Here is a 17,383-nt window from a genome sequence, read left to right on the forward strand (position 1 = left end):
AGCCAGTGGACAGGTTCTTTGATGTGGAAGAAAATATGCTTTAAATTATAAACATCTTTTTTTGTTGTATTTTCCTCTAAAACTTGAGAATGAGAATCTAATAAAGGTAAATAGGTACCTACCTAGAGAAAACAATTTTATACCTACCTGCAGACAATACATAAACTCTAGCGCTTATGAAATTAATTCAATGCAGAATCTCTGTCTGTCTGTCTGTCTGTTACGCTTTCCTGCTTAAACCTCTCAACCGATTTTGATGAAATTTGGCACAGACAATCTTTAGACCCTGAAAAAGAACATAGGATACCTTTTATTGCAAATATGTACCACGGGCGAAGCCGGGGCGGACCGCTAGTATAAAATAAGTGAAGTCTGTTGTTTTAATTTTATACTCCAATTTATTATTTTACCTTTAGTTTAATATAAAATCTTGTAACTTGCAACATTGTGGTTAAAATGTAAAAAGTAGGGATTGTATCCTATAGTTAAACTATAGCCGTAAATGTAGTGTGAGCTTGTGTATGTTTCGGGTGCTATGGGGGCGTTAATGGTGTATTTATTATGATTTCAGTATCAGTCGTAATTGCCGACACTTGCCGACAAATTACAGGGCGGCCGCTCTTAGAAGCCGGCCGAGTCGAATGGAGTTATCGATATATCGATGCGAGTTTTACGATTTGCAATAATTGATAATGTTTTGACATTTAGCTAAATTGCTTTCTTTGATGTTGGGTATAAATCATTTTTAGGTTTGATAGCGTGAAATAAATTTATATTTGTGTATAATTTGAAAATGGTTAACAATTTTGTCCCTATGTTAGATTACCTACCGATAAATTTGGTTATGCAAATACACGTTACGTATAAAATGAATCGACATAATTGTTAAAAGAATAAATGGCCGCTCATTTATCATGTAGTCATACCTACCTACGAGTCGCACAATTAATTCCGTATCACTGCAATAACTCTTGACGAGGTGAAACCTTAACGCTTGCGGTTAACAACTTGTCGTTATTAATATCTAGTAAGTGAATCACAAGTAATTAATGTTGAGACCTGGCTCTTAGCATGCTTATGATAACCATGCTACGATTAATGTGCAAATGTATGTATGGTAGCAGAAATATTGATACTTTACTTTGTACTATGTTTAAAACAAAGCTCCGATTAATAATTTTAAACGGATAAAAACTGATGAAAATGTAAAACAATGAAGATAGATTACATTACAAATAGAACATAAATACAACAGAAGCTGTTTAAAACTAGGACATCGTTAAAGTTAAAGGAAAAAGGTATAATGATGCTTGAATAAGTGCAAGGCGCTTATCTACACCCATAAAAATACCCACTCTTATATAATAAATAAATACCTCCACGAAAGACTTATTAGGTATAAAAGGAAGACTTAAAAGTAACAACAGCTTAACGCAGCTTCTAAATTGTTTATTTTTCCCCATTAAAAAACAACGAATACCTAACTACTTTTTAAGTCCAACGTACCGTCAACATTTATCTGAAGGTACACGCGGTAGCATTTTCGTCTTAAAAAACAACACTAAAAGCATCCATAAAGGTCAAAACTGTCAGATTGAGTAAAATGACAGAACGAGAGTGGCAATTTACTACCTGATTATTATCAGCGAGCTGAACTGAATTATAAGTGTGAGCCGAACAGTAGCCAGCCAGCATCGATCTTACGATACGACCATTAATTATTCCACTTTCTAATAGACTTCTGGTGAAGTGTTACTAGGTGTGAATGAACTGTAGCTTTTTAGATGAATGTTAAGACGGTCAATGATAATTAAGACAGTGTAACGTCGAATTTTAATGAACTGCGCGTGTAAAGTGTTGCTTACAGAATAATTTTCCATTTTTGGCAGTTTTCAACTAATGAGCTTAAGGACTTTAAAAATTGGAAATATTCTGATAATAATTTGATAATAATTAATACCTGGAAAAATCTGCAAAAATACATACAATCTATCTTTTGATATTAAATCAGGGGTTTTGGTAAGCGGTGAGAAAATACCTGACAGTAAAAGGAAAAAAGAAGATAACTGTTACTGTTGAGTAACTAATTTCAAAAGCAACTACTCAATTTTTTACCACGTATCAACACGAATAATTTGAGTTACTCATGGTCGAATCGGTAGCGAGATGAAGGAAGCCCCGTAATTGTGTCGATAACATCTCGAATTAGCCGTCAATCAGTCGAGTGGTGAACTATCAACGCCGGCGATGCTGTATCAATTAATCCGAATCGGTAGCCGAGTACTGACGTGCACCGAGATTAGATTATTAAAAGGTTCACTAATTCTGCCCATCGCTACATCTAGCGGGCGTGACTCAGCCACTAGAGATTCGTTGCATCATTTCCTAATTCATGCGCTTGAAATTTAAAGTGGTTTAAAACTAATACATCACGTTTAATATCAATAAATCTACATCGCTTTGGTTTCTAGAATGTTAAGATGACTTTATTAGCTTGGATATTAATGTGAAGACGGGGTATGAGAGTCCAAGTTTTACATGTAGCAGGTTTCGTGTTTACAGGCACGATGTTTGGAACCGGTCGCGAGGGCCGACGATGGGCAGTTAATAGAAATGCGGTTTAATTTGTCGTTTAGGGCATAATGAGGAGTGAGCCCTGTGATTACGCGCCGCGCCGCCGCCGGCCGATCCCGCTGTTGACGTCGACTGTTTCCACATGCCTTGTACGAGTACTACAAATTCTCGAATATGTGAACAGCGAACTAATTATAGCTTTTTTTCATGTTTTTATAGTTTTTTTTTTGCTCTTTATTTAAAGCTATAGCTACAACATCTTGTTTACAACATTAACCATTTACAAAATTTACCTATACAACTCATATATAAAAATCTTCACCTGTATTCTAAATTTAATTTGGTCTATTTAATCAAACATTCATCATCAATTATAACTAAAACTAAAATCGTATTAAACTTGTCTCTAGGATAATGACTACTATATGGACTTTACTAGGATAATATAAAATCGCGGATCTAAAATCAGAATCGTAGTGAGAGTGAGTCGAATGTTCTTAGTAGCGGAACTCATGGGAACGTCGAGGTGTGCCTCCGGCTAATTCTCGCCTCGCACCGGACGGCACAGCTTAAACGTAATGAGTCGAAATCGCTACATGAAATAATTCCAAGAGTATGGGTACTTCGCATTTATGAATGTAAATATCGTTTAATCATCGCCGCTTTATAATATATTTTGTAGATACATTTCTCAACGCGACGTGTTCTTTTTAATGTGATAGGTAAATCTAATTTCGTTTTCAGCATCGAAACAGTTTCAGAACATTTTATTGGATGTTTAACCTCGGTTTTACGCTTAAAATGGATTGAAGAAATATTGACCTAGAATACCATTACATTACCTACTTACTACAAATGCATTTATAAATGCAATAGAATCACAGAAACATACTTTGGGATATTGACATTAATAACCTGTAGGTACCTGTATAAATTATTATTATTTATTTTTAATTTTAATTTAATATACTGCGTGAACATACAATAAAGCACATACCTAATGCGTTTATTATTTTTTTATGTTATACCTAAATGGAATTAATATTCAATTAAAATGATTAAAGCATAATAATAATTTTCCATCGAGTCAACTTGAAAATATTAGATAAGTGCTATCATCAAATTTATCATTTTTATCATCTGAAAGTGTACAATAAATTAAAAAACGATTTTTATAAAACAATCTTGATACTTGCGTCAGTTGCTTATCAAAAAACGTATGAAAATGCCATTTAGGCATTACCTCGCACCACACGGAATGCGATAAATTAAAAATATTTTACACCTGTAATTTCGTTTTAGGTTTCGATTAAGGTGATACGCTAACACTGGCCCTAAATCGGTGGTTCGATCAGCATTCAGTTTCGTATCGTCGCAATCAGCGAAGCACTTTTAATCTTTTATTCATGTTGGTGCCGCACGCCGCACAAATTGCAGGGCGGCCAACCTAATGCCTTTCAACTGCTCCTAATAACCTGCCAATTTATCAAACTCGCCTCGAGCGCATCGATCCTCAACAGTTTTGATGTTACCTTGACTGACATTGTATAAAAGGTGCAAATTACTGAGCACATGGGCTTTTACGCGATGATTAATTGTGTAAAAATTTAAGCGAATGATGTTATAAATCTTTTAATTTTTGCTACCCGAATGTTGTACATACCAGTAGGTATATACGTAAATGTCTGGTTTCTGATTTGACTAACTTCTAATTTACCTACTCGTCCAATAACATCAACATAGGTAGGTACATTAAAACATTAGCTTTTAAAACAGAAGTCAAATATATCAGGAATAAAATTATTTTTAAATATATACTTCAGGAACAGTAAGTTCAGGAACTTACCGATCGAAATCCGTTAGTCTGGAAGAATCTCGAAATCCTTTCGCGAAGGGATTGGAGTCAATTTTCAGCTTCGTAATCAATTGATTCTGATACGCAGTGACAGCCGTGAATACTGTTTCAGGGAAGATGAAGGTTCTATGCTGTTCTCTGGAGAGGTCTGTGATGGGCCCGCCACCTTCTCGAATCTTCACCAGGTGAATCCGTGGTTGGTACCGGTGCATTGAGTTCAGAACGATCTGTGAAAGAAAAATAATTTTATGAAATATAGCTAAAAAAGTGCGGAAAGAAGCTTCAATTTTAAAGTAAATACACAAATCAATTTAGCATCGTTTTATTATTTATATACACATTAACTCATTTAATCCAATTTGTCCAATTTATCTTGAACGTCAACTTAAAATGGCTTCTGGAATTACTGCAAAAAGTAAGGTCATTGAGTTATGTCTTCATTATATAAAATTAATATCATACATTTAGATGTCTTTAGTTAGTGCATCGTTAAATAATAAATAACATTTATAAGACAAATAACTCGTAAGCTCGTTAACAACAGTGGCTGACTTATGCAGATCTTGGGAGACAGATGCTCGAAATGGGACAACGGGCGCACCAATATGCAAATACAGTCATTAGGTACACCGCAGACACGCATACGATTAGACAATTAGCTATACAATATTGCTACATTGTATTTTATGGTATCATTACGATCCCAACGGACATCCAGTTACATCTAAGTGGGTAGCCTCGTTGTAGTTATATGGTTAATTGCCGACGCGCGTGCGAAATAATAATGGCAGGATGATCTTTAACAAATGTAAAAATATATACATATTCACGAAGGAACAATGTAAGAAAGCCTAAATTTAAGAATCGATTGTTGTATAAAATAGCTCTCACAAACACATAATGAATGTTTTGTGAATTGTTCAATCTTTGTAATACGGGTGCTCACGCAATTACCCGACTACTTACTTAAGTCATTAGAAATACCAAACAAATGCAGCTTTCCTGCCGTTAATTAATTTATTAAAACTGCGTGCGTTATCTACGTATTATAATGACAGTGGCGGCGATTTCTCATCACATTACATTGTCGGTAATTAATTTGTCGGCCTGCGTTGTAGGCGATGTGACGCGCTGATAGTCCCCGTGTCGGCAAATTGCTCTGACTTGCCGCCGCTGATGAGATAATTAACTTTGTTAATTAATTAATTTGAATATGTAATATGCGTTTTAGGACTAATGCGCAAATGTATAGATAGGTACCATACTGCGTTTCTATGATATAAAGATGTACCTATAATATTTAGGTACCTAGAGCAATATTTAATAGGCAGACGGAAAAATTGTTTTGTTTTGGATGTAAGTATACCTACGTGAGAAACGAAACCTTAAACCAGTAGGTGGGCATGAAAAAAAATATTTCGTATGCCTTAGTTCAGAAAAAACACGCAAAAAGTTCTATAGTCGAGCCAATTTAATAGGCAACATTTGACGTCTATCAATTTTATCTTCGAAGAGAGGTAACCTGCTTAAAAACATCGATTAAAGTGTATTAATCGATACGGATTTGAAACATTTGTCAATCGAATTTATTAATTTATGATGATTTTTATTCACAAGTAATCAATGCATTCGATTCTAGATGTCAGATTTCGATTTTTAGAGTAACGTCTCTAGTATTTAAAAAGAAAAAAGGTTTATTGACACAAAATTGTAGCGACGTCAGTTCTTCAATTCAGAAATTGATTATTATGTTTAGGATGGTTTATCAGTAAAATGAAATCTTAAAATTACTTGTATCGGTCATTATTATTATAAATATGTAATCGTAATTGAAATAAGTTAAGCAAATGTGCAGTTCTAACAAAACGAAATATCATGTTATTCTATGTCGTCGTTACTAGGTTACGTTGTTGAATTTTGTTGAACTGTCAAATGTTGCCTATTAAAATGGCTCTACTATAATTACAATATTTTCGAACTTTGAAGATGTTTTGCTTTTCAAAAATTCTCAGAGAATTGCCGTATTTTCAAACAACCTAGGTAGGTATTTCGACTTTGTTTCAATACCTAAATACAACGTAGCTATTTCTTGCCCAATTTGTTTATTACCAATAAAATTTTAACGTTAGACCAAAACACAATAGGTGTAGACGTGAGGTGATATTTTAATTGAGTTTCCAGCTTCGACTTCCACATAACCTTGTGGAATCAAAGGTTCGTAGGCGTGGCTGGCGTCATTAGCTCGCCTCTAATTTTCACACCTGCGCCTTAATGAATTATGAACCGACCATCCCAATAACATTCTCATAATTACTATCTTCAGATTTGATGATAACAATTAATTAGTGACTGTACCTACTCTGTTTCTATTTTGGGCAATCATCGTCTATACAAATTACCGGGGGTATGCTTGGGTTCTCTAATGTGTGGGATGAAATATTTATACACCATTCTATTTGTGGTAAGAGTGCCTCAGAGTAGATATTTATACCGTGAAATATGGAGATGCTTGAATCTAAAAAATATGAAATGCCTATTATTTACCTACCTATAAAATACTTAGGTAGGTAGGTATTGGTAAAAAAAAAATAAGGAATGTTTATAATATGATTTTGAGCTACACACACTGCGGTATGTAGAGTTGGAACCGTTAAGTTGAATCTTTCAAAACAAAATATATGTTTGAAAAAAAAGAACTAGGTAGGTTAAGATTTAAGAAATACACACAAATCTTATTTGTTTATAATTAATCGTAATTAATCCGATGTAACACGACTTATCCATTTAGCTCTGTAATGTAGAGGCGTGAAAAAAAATCTAATAAAGCTCTTTCTAATAAATTATGATTGCAAACTTTTTATAGCAATATCCACGTGATTTCCAGTTTTTTACCGCCTTATGATCCATATTAGTTCACCAATCAATCAATAAATCATGCTTCTATCTCGCAAATGACTTATTTGTCTTTCAAAAAACAATAAAAGATTTACTAATTGCAGGTGATAAAAAGATGCGATAAATAACAAAATGGAGCCCACATCATTCCCAATATACCTAGATAATTTATAACAATATCGATTTATAGGTTACAAATTACAATGCTGGTTACTCATTAACTGGTTTCTGTGATCTAGTTTTTTTATTTGCTGTTAAAATATTTTTTTACATGTTTTGCTCGATTTTGCTGATGCAAACCTTCATTGTTTTGTACCTAAGTCAAAAAAAATCTGACAGAATTGCAGAATTTAGTTTTCTGAATAAATAATTTTAAATTAAGGATTTTATTTAGGTAGGTAGGTAATATGACTACAGAATAAGAAAAATATCTCACTTTCAATTGTGGATAAATGTTATTGGTTTGTGATGTTTTATCTTCTTCTCTGGAACAAACCACGTTTGATATTATTTAATCTAAACACCAGGATATTTTTTGAATTTACTGAGTTAATGAACTATGGAATAAATCGTTATATGCCTTTTAAGCTTAAATATCGTGAGATTATTCAAAGTATCTAACACAATATAATAAAATTGTTTAGTACAAACAATTTTGCTTCAGCTAAGCCGTGTTACTTATAGCGTACCTACTGAGGCGACGACACGCATCGCTTTGAAGGGATGTACGGCCTCGCCCCTCGCTTTATCAACCGAACGATATTAATCTTTAATATCAAAGAAGTAAGATATAATATAGCGCGATGGGGAGACCAACATATAGATATACTTGCGGTGGGGAGGCGTTGGGAGGTCCGTGGGGAGGGGCGGTATGGCGGCCAGAGGGGGACAGATGGCTCCCGACCGCTGAGCGAGTCGCACGTCTTTAATGCTTTTTGTTGATATGGACTGTTTAGTTTCTTTAGATCTAAGTAAATGATAAAAGAATGTTTATAAAATGAATGGATTATTATTAGTGATGTGCCGATTATGACTTTTGCCGACTAGCCGACTAGCCGATTAGTCGGTTGTAATAATACCGACTAGTCGGCTAAGCCGATTACGGTTTCGGGGATTTCCGTAACGCTTCGTTTACGGCTGATTCGCGCACAATCGCATACACCGCCTGCGAGCGTGTCGGAACATGTTTTGTTTACTTCGCATTTTTCCTTCATTTTTGCTTGTGTAATGGTCGAGAGCGGTGTTTTAGGGTAAAAAAATATTTTCTTGCTTTAATACATATAACTGAGTTTGTTAATTTATTAAATCTACTTTTTATTTAAATAATAAGAAAAACTTATAAATGTTCATTGAAGATAAGAAGATATTATGTTGTTTTTTATGTTAATTAGGATAGGAACTAATTTTGTTCAATAAATGTCATAATTATGTTTTTTTTTACAAGCAAGTAATTTTAAAAACTGATTACCAAAGGAAAGATTGCTTTACATTTTATAATGTATAAGACTGATTATAAAATAAAAATAAAATAATATATAATTAAGGTTTTTATTTCATGTAGTTATTTTTCATTGAGAAATACATACTACGTAAAAAGCCGGATAGTCGGCGCTCTTTGCCAATTAGTCGCCGACTAATCGACGACTACAATAGTGGCCGGATAGTCGGCTTTACCGACTAGTCGCCGACTAGTCGGGACATCTCTAATTATTATTAATGATTTTATAAACGTACCCAGATGTGTTTAAAATATTCCTTTAAATTCCTTTGATTGATCGTTCAAAGTACCTATATTTTTCGATTTTATATTAATTTATGGTTAAAATTTCTGATTACCACATTGAAACAATTAATAAAGCTATTTCAAAATAGGCAATGTTGACATTATAATACTTTTTGAATATTAATAACCTGCTACCAACGTTTAATATTCGGACAGCTATTAATAATGATATTAAGCGATAAAATGTATACCTATTAAGTACCTATTATCATAACGGAAAAATTACCTATTCGAGTTTAGAATCATATTATTAATATTTATATAGACCAAAATATGTTTGTCCACTAATGGCCAAATATTTGTTTATCCATTAGCTCCTTAGATTAGCTCAGTCTGATCATAAATTACAATACAATTGTCAAGAACATAAAGAAAATAAACTTAATAGGTGAGAATATAATTTTAAAATAAATATTCATTTTTAAAATCTTAAATGTATTCGTAAAATACTTATAATGAGATAAGTCGATAAGTAGGTACATAGAGACTTGGTAATATTCTACGATTTCTTTACCCAAAGTTAATATACCTAGGTATACCTACTGTAAGATTTGCTACTTATAACAATCTACAAAAAGTGAAAAAACCCTTCACTGAAATAAAACCGATACCTACCTACCTATCAAAAAGATTAACTTGTACAGCGCTGATTGTACAAATATCCCAAGTAGGTATCTAGATTCTAGATCTATCTAAATGGGAACAAAACAATGATGTCACTTGTCAGTCCGGACAGGCCGGGGCAGGTAGATTCGATGCCTTTTCGATATCTTACATCACAGACTATTGTATTTATAGCCTATAGAAGATTTGTTTACCTATTAATCTGTAATAACTTATCTTAAATACAAACAAAATTCCTGGTCTACTGCAGCAATACAAGTATCCAGTTCACATATTTTAAAACAGCAAATGAGGACAAAACAGTGAGATGTCAGTCCAGAGTCGGGCCGCGGCTGGCGGCAGGTTGATATAAGCCTTGTCGATATTCCGATTAGCGCGCGAGGCCCGGGCTTACGTCGGATTGTCGCCTCCGCGCCGCTCCGACAAATTGCCTCATTTGTACCTACCACCAGATACCTACCGCGCGAACCCGCTCACATCCCTGTTTACATTATGCGATACATTTTACTCCACATCTACTACAAATAATTACAATGCTAATGTTGCAAGTTTCAGCTGTGTACTGCTCAATTATTGCAACGCATCTAATCATGTATAATAATTAAGTGGAAAAGTTTGTTTTCGTTAGTGAAATAATTATCGAGGCAAGAATAAAATATATGACTGACTTTCATTTCTCGGTCTTACTTTCTCTAATAAGTAAGTAAATAAATGACGAATCGACGTAAAATAATTAATTTACCAACCAATTCCAACACTACCCGTAGGCGAATGGGAACATGTAAAGTAGTCGCCTCTAGCGTATATCTTTATTATCAACATTGATTAATATAACTTAATCGCCGATAACGAACCGACACCGTAGCTTTATGATTTACTGACCACTAGAACAAATATTGATATTAAACGAAACGAATATTAATAAACGTAGAGTTCCGTATAAAATGATAAGTAATTCGATTCGAGCTGTCACTTCTACAGTAAAAATAATGGATTTATTTATGCAAACACGGTGTCCATTCAATATTATGAGATGTCAACAGAGCAAAGCGCTGGACGTGGGCGATGAACAGCCGAGCTCTAAATGTGTTCATTTTAATATTTTTATGGCACTTTTATTCAAAACAGTGAAGTCACTGTGAATGATCCGTAAAATTAAATATATTTACGACGTATAATTTTGAATGGGTAATTATGGCATATTAATTTATCAAATTATTATATCTATTAATTTTAAAGCATCCTGTGACCAATAAAACTAAATTAAATCTGAGTCGATTCACATCGAAATACGATCTAGGTATATGATGTTTTTAATATCTATTCTAGCGTGTGATTATCTCTTTTGATAGAGAAAAGACCAGCGTTAATTTTTATTTGTTTATAAGTCTTTGTGGTGGGCATAAACATATGTCGTTCTCAATGTTGTTTTGTACGCGACTGTCCCTGTAATGTCGGGGTTAAGTCAACAGTCGCCTTATACGATGAGATACGGCGCTTTAAAGTAGCGGATTTCTTGGCATTTTCATTAGTTATCCGTGCAGCTACAGATCCCTTTTTATAGCGAGAATAATGTCCATAAACACACAAATATTATTCGTTCAAAACATTATGACGACACCTCAGATCTTAGTGCTTGCAAATTTCATTTCTCATACGGCATACCGTTTGCAATACCGTCGTGTAGATGTAACATAATTATTTATGTTGAGGAAATATTCGTTTTATTGCTTCTTAATGTCAAGGTGGCAATCGTCTGTTCATTTGTTGAGTTATCTATGACACTTAATTAATACAAAAATTATAGTTTTATGTTCATTGTATATTTTATTAATATACATTTATTAACAGCTGTTATGAATAGACTAGTGTTACAATTAAGTCTATCAGCATCCTTTACTTTCTCTAAAATTGCGCAAGTCTTACTAGAGAGCAACCACGCAGTGCAATATTTAATAAAGATTTATTACTTACTTGTTAGTTGTTAATCATCTTGTAAAATTCCAATAGGCATTATAATAAATAAATAAATAAATAAATATTGTAGGACATTATTACACAAATCGACCTAGTTATGTCGGGGCAACCCGCAGTACATGCATGTGATATCGTATTTGTTAACGCAGCATAACTACGGCCACCCTGCATCGCCTTAATGCATTTTGTATTTCTTAGAACATAGATTGCAGCGTTGCATTTTTGTTTAACGATAAGTTTATAGTTTAAGTTTTCATTCTGGATGTAGAGAGCACATATTAAAGACGTTTAAATTAAATCTTGTCTTTTTAAAAAACGTCCTTCGGTCCGTCGAAATTTGAGTGGCGCAGCCGGTAGGATACTCGATAATATCCTGCTGCCGAGCTAACACTATAGCCTATAAAAGGATCTGTGATAGTGCGGTGCTTGTACGAGTATCCTCGAACCAAATAAATAACTCTCCCGCGACGCGTACGCGTAAAACTCAATCGCTGAAGTGAAACGCGTACTGTGACCTCAAGGACGAGCATCCAGGATCATAAGTGAAGGACATGGGAGCGAGCAGTCTGTGAGTAAACCTCTTCACTCCTGTTTTTCACATTCCCTGTTTTCACGAAATCCCCGACCCAAAATAGTCGGCCTAATCGTTACGATTGTTTGATTTTGTTCATTACAATTATCGTAATAAGTCGTAATTTTTAGTGTTTAATTTTAAGTGTTAGTTATTAGTAAAAAATAGTGTTATCTTTATTACATTTAGAGTTTTAATCGCTAAAACCAACTAAAAGAACCAAAATGGAAGAGATTAAACTCATACCAAGAGAAATACTATGTATCATCCCCAAATTTGATGGAGATGAAAAACTGTTAAACCTATTTATCAATAAAAGCGAATACATTATAAGATCATTCCAAGATGCGAACAATAACGCACAAAACTTATATGTATATCATGCCATAACGAGTAGGCTTATCGGTAAGGCAGCTTCACTGCTTAGTGATTACCAAGATATAACTTCATGGACTGAATTAAAGGAAATACTTACCCAACATTTCGGAGACCCGCGATCGGAAGAATGTATCGCACTAGAATTAGAAGGGTTAAAAATAAAACAAGGTGAAAGTTACATACAGTTTTGCCACAGAATACAAAATGTTAAAAGCTCCCTATTTTCAAAAGTAAACCGCCTCACGGATGAAGGAGTTAAAGCCGCGAAGATGAAGCTGTAGATACAAAACCTAATCAGATACTCGTTTATACCTGGAATAGAAATAAAACAACAGTAAAAGACTTATCAAGACCATTACAAAAGGTACTAGAGGTTCACTTACCTGAAGACAATCCCGATCTCGTAAAGCAATTTCTCTTAAGTTACATCAGACCAAAATTGAAATATTTCTTTTATTTCGAAAGCCCAATACATAGAAAAGAATTTTCAAAAATGGCTACCACACTTTTCAAAAAGGGTTCAGTAAAGTTGTATGAGTGTAAGAGGCGAGTTGTTTATGTAGATGATGAAACCGAACAGCGCGAAATTATTTTGAAATATCATATCGGTAAAACAAGTCATAGGGGTATTAAGGAAACACTAGCACACATAAAACGGGTATATTTCTGGAATAAAATGGATCAAACAATAGCGAGCGTTTTAAATGGATGTGATGTATGTAAGAAAATGAAGTATGACCGAAAACCATTAAAACCAGAGTTACAACTTTCCCAAACACAAACTAGACCTTTTCAGGAAATATTTATCGATTCATTTACAATAGACGGTAAAGCTTATCTTACGATTATAGACGCATTTAGTAAACTAGGTCAGGCCATAGAAATCCATAACCGATCTACAAACGAAGTTATCCGAGCTTTGATTAAATATTTTTCTTTATATGGTATTCCCAATAGAATTAGTTCAGATCCCGGCACTGAGTTTAATAATGTATTAATGAAAGAAATGCTTTCGTATTACAAAATCGATCTTCATATTGGCACTCCGCACAATCCAAATTCCATGGGTTTAATAGAAAGATTCCACTCTACAATAATAGAAATTTACAGGATAGCTAAATATGAACGTAAGATAACTGATGCTGCATCTGTCATGACATACGCGATTATGTCATATAATCATTCAATACATTCTACCACCGGTTTAACTCCCTTTGAAGTCGTTTTTGGACATACAGAGGCTAATAATGCTTTTTCTGTAGATTTTAACAAACAATTAACCCAACAATTTGTAAAAGATCACCACAAACGTACTAAATTTTTATACAAATACCTTACAGACAAAATTATTCATAAGAAGCAGGTTATTAAGGATAAGCATGGCGGTGAAAATGATTTTAACATAGACATAGGAGATTCGGTTTACATTAAAGGAGTTAACACGAGACGTGCTAAAGATAAGCCTAGGTATCAGAAAGCGATAGTCACGGGACCGACCCATAGAAATATTGTGCCAGTAACAACGCATCATCGTGAGACTAAAGTTCCCATTAAAGACATTAAGCGTCCTCCACAGGTTACTAATTTTGGCGATCCACGTGATCCAAAACCAGGGCCTTCAACTGCACCAGATTAAACGGAACCCCGGAATACTACCTCTCCGTGAAGGCTATGCAGTCGTCAGCAATGACACATGGAGAGTTATTAAGGTTTTAGATTTAAAGTTAATATATGACGATTTAGAATTTAATATAAATAGTTATCTATCATTTAGGAATCAGGTTCATAGTTGTATTGATATACAAGCGTTAGGTTCCGATTTTATTACAACAGAATTGCAAACAGATTATCATATGAATTATACTATCGATAAATTTGAACAATTAATTCCGTCTTCTAGATCTAAACGTGGTTTATTAAATCCACTTGGTTCAGTTATAAAAATTATCACCGGTAACCTCGACAACGAAGATGCTATAAAATTTGAAAACACTATTGATAAATTAAAGACTAAACAAGACTCTATAATACATAAGATGACAATAGTTACCGAGATGGTTGATTCGTTATTAAATGTAGCTGAAATATCTAATAACAATTTCATTGCAATCCAGAATAAGCTAAATGTAATTGATTCGCTTTTAAATGACACAAATTTACATCAAAGGACTAATGAAATTATACATACATATTCTGCATTCTTACATAATTTTATGTCTCTTTACGTTAGATTAAGTGAAATAGAAACTGCTGTAGCTTTTAGTAAAATTAAACTTTTACACCAATCCGTTGTAGATACTAAGGAATTATTACTTTTATTAAAAAACATTGAAACTAGCTCTAAGTTGCCATTTCCAGTAAATTTAGATAATGTTCTTAAAATTGAACAATTAATAGAAGTACAAACTTATGTAAAACAAAGTCAAATAAAATTCGTAATGACTATTCCATTAATTACTGACGACATTTATTCATATTTTAAAATAATACCTTTACCTATATTTAACGAAGAAAAAGGTCAGACTTCCCTTATCCTACCCAAATGTCCTTGTGAAGGGGTTGAAAACCATGCCACTTTCACAACCATGCAAAGAAATAGATGAAGACCGGTTCCTATGCCCGGAAATACTGACATCAACATTATATAAAGACGATTGTTTAACTGATCTTTTGCGGCTATCTACAAATGTTTCCAGTTGTCAGCCGATTCCCATTTCCATAGATGACGTGAAAATCGACAATGTTCTGCCAAATAGATGGATACTATACGTAAATGTGGAAACAGTACTTACCAAGGTCTGTGAAAACGAGGTAACCCAAGAATTCCTTCATGGTACCTATTTATTGGCGTTAGATGAGACTGGCTGTTACGTGAAAATCGGAGATATAACACTAAAGAAATATGAAGTAAATGGAATTGATATTATATACCCAAGTTTACCAAAAATTATATTACCAAATTTGATGAACTTCCCGACCGACAGGAAGCCTGTTAACCTGAAGGGTGCAAATTTAACTGACATAAATATGCTTAGGCATTTAATTGAAAATAGTGAAAACCAGTTTAGTAGTACAGTGAATAGTGCCGTCGGAGTGATTAACATTATAACTTTTGTATTAATCGTAATTATAATTGTAATTGTGGTAGTAATTAAGTCTAAATTAAGAAAAATATGTATTCAAGAAAATCCTTCAGATTTTCTTGAAACTGAGGATGGAGGAGTTATGTCGGGGCAACCCGCAGTACATGCATGTGATATCGTATTTGTTAACGCAGCATAACTACGGCCACCCTGCATCGCCTTAATGCATTTTGTATTTCTTAGAACATAGATTGCAGCGTTGCATTTTTGTTTAACGATAAGTTTATAGTTTAAGTTTTCATTCTGGATGTAGAGAGCACATATTAAAGACGTTTAAATTAAATCTTGTCTTTTTAAAAAACGTCCTTCGGTCCGTCGAAATTTGAGTACCTAGTCCCACAGTAAGCTCAATTAAGGCTTGTGTTGTGGGTACTAGGCGATAAACATAATATTTAATAAATACATAATATATAGATAATAACACCCAGACCCAAGAACAAATAATTGAGTTCATCACACAAATATTTGCGCTGACCGGGGATCGAACCCGGGACCGTCGGCTCAGTAGGCAGTTACTTTACCACTGCGCCAACCGCGTCGTCAAATGGCTGAGTATTATACCTACATAAGTAATGTACGTGGACTGGCTCATCACAATAATTATTTCTAATAGTTTCATTTTAGCATTTGAACAAAACTTCATTTGAAAGGGGAATTTCTGTCGTATCGCATACAGAACAGAATATCAAAACACGCTATGTTCCTTTCTGGAGATATAATCGTGAATTTTACACATAATAAAACAAAAAATAATTTTAATAAACATGTTATATTATAGTTTGTGTGCTCATTATCAAATATAACTAATTTATTTTTGTTGCCGATAAATATTCATGAGATACTGTTATGACACGTTATGATAAATACACCTACCTACATACACAACATATTAGTTTTAATAATATCAGCTTCTTTTGTATAAACTTATGAAATTTTAACTTGTTCGCAAATTCATAATTAGTACCTACTTACCTACCTACCTACCTACTACTGTAAAATGTAAAAACTCTTGTTGTAAAACACGAGTTAAATATTAAGATGACCTACCTACCTAACTACATAAGAATATATTTTGTTCTCGGATTAATAGATTTTCCTATAGCTCAGTGAGTAGGTAATCGTAAATGATTATTGATTATTGACATACTTAGGTAGGGAAAAAAAATACAAATACTTGATAGGTAGTTAGTAGGTGAATGGTGATAAACTTATAAATAAGAAAAAAAATGTATGTAATATATGTACCTACTTAGGTATTAATATTAATAAAATAATTATTTATAAAAATACACGAATATTATTAATTTAATATTTTTACCAGCAACCTACATCATCACTTCTTTAAAGTCAATTAAAAACGGAAATAAAAAATCCTAAAACGCATCATATATTATATTTAGTAAGGCGAATGTAAAAATCAAATACGGCTACAAATTGAAGTGAGAAATGTGTAGTCGCAGCGGTCGCCCTCCGGGAGGTAAGGCGACCCGCGCAGGACACCGCGACTCAGCTCGAGGTATCATTACGGCCTTTGATTAATACACCTTGTCCTATCAATGGCATCGCGTCATAAAGATAGTCAA

The 17,383-nt window shown here is 33.7% G+C and overlaps 1 protein-coding gene across 1 annotated transcript in view; it reads right to left on the reverse strand.

Moving 5' to 3' along the window:
- Positions 1-17,383, reverse strand: part of LOC123690753 (T-box transcription factor TBX20-like) — a 64,345-nt gene that overhangs the window by 2,711 nt on the left and 44,251 nt on the right. The window contains exon 5 of the mRNA XM_045634856.1: positions 4,421-4,656. Within this exon, the coding sequence (XP_045490812.1) occupies positions 4,421-4,656 (236 nt within the window). The remainder of the gene's footprint in view (positions 1-4,420; positions 4,657-17,383) is intronic.

Source organism: Colias croceus, chromosome 3 (genome assembly GCF_905220415.1).
Source record: "Colias croceus chromosome 3, ilColCroc2.1".
In the NCBI taxonomy this organism is placed as follows: domain Eukaryota; kingdom Metazoa; phylum Arthropoda; class Insecta; order Lepidoptera; family Pieridae; genus Colias; species Colias croceus.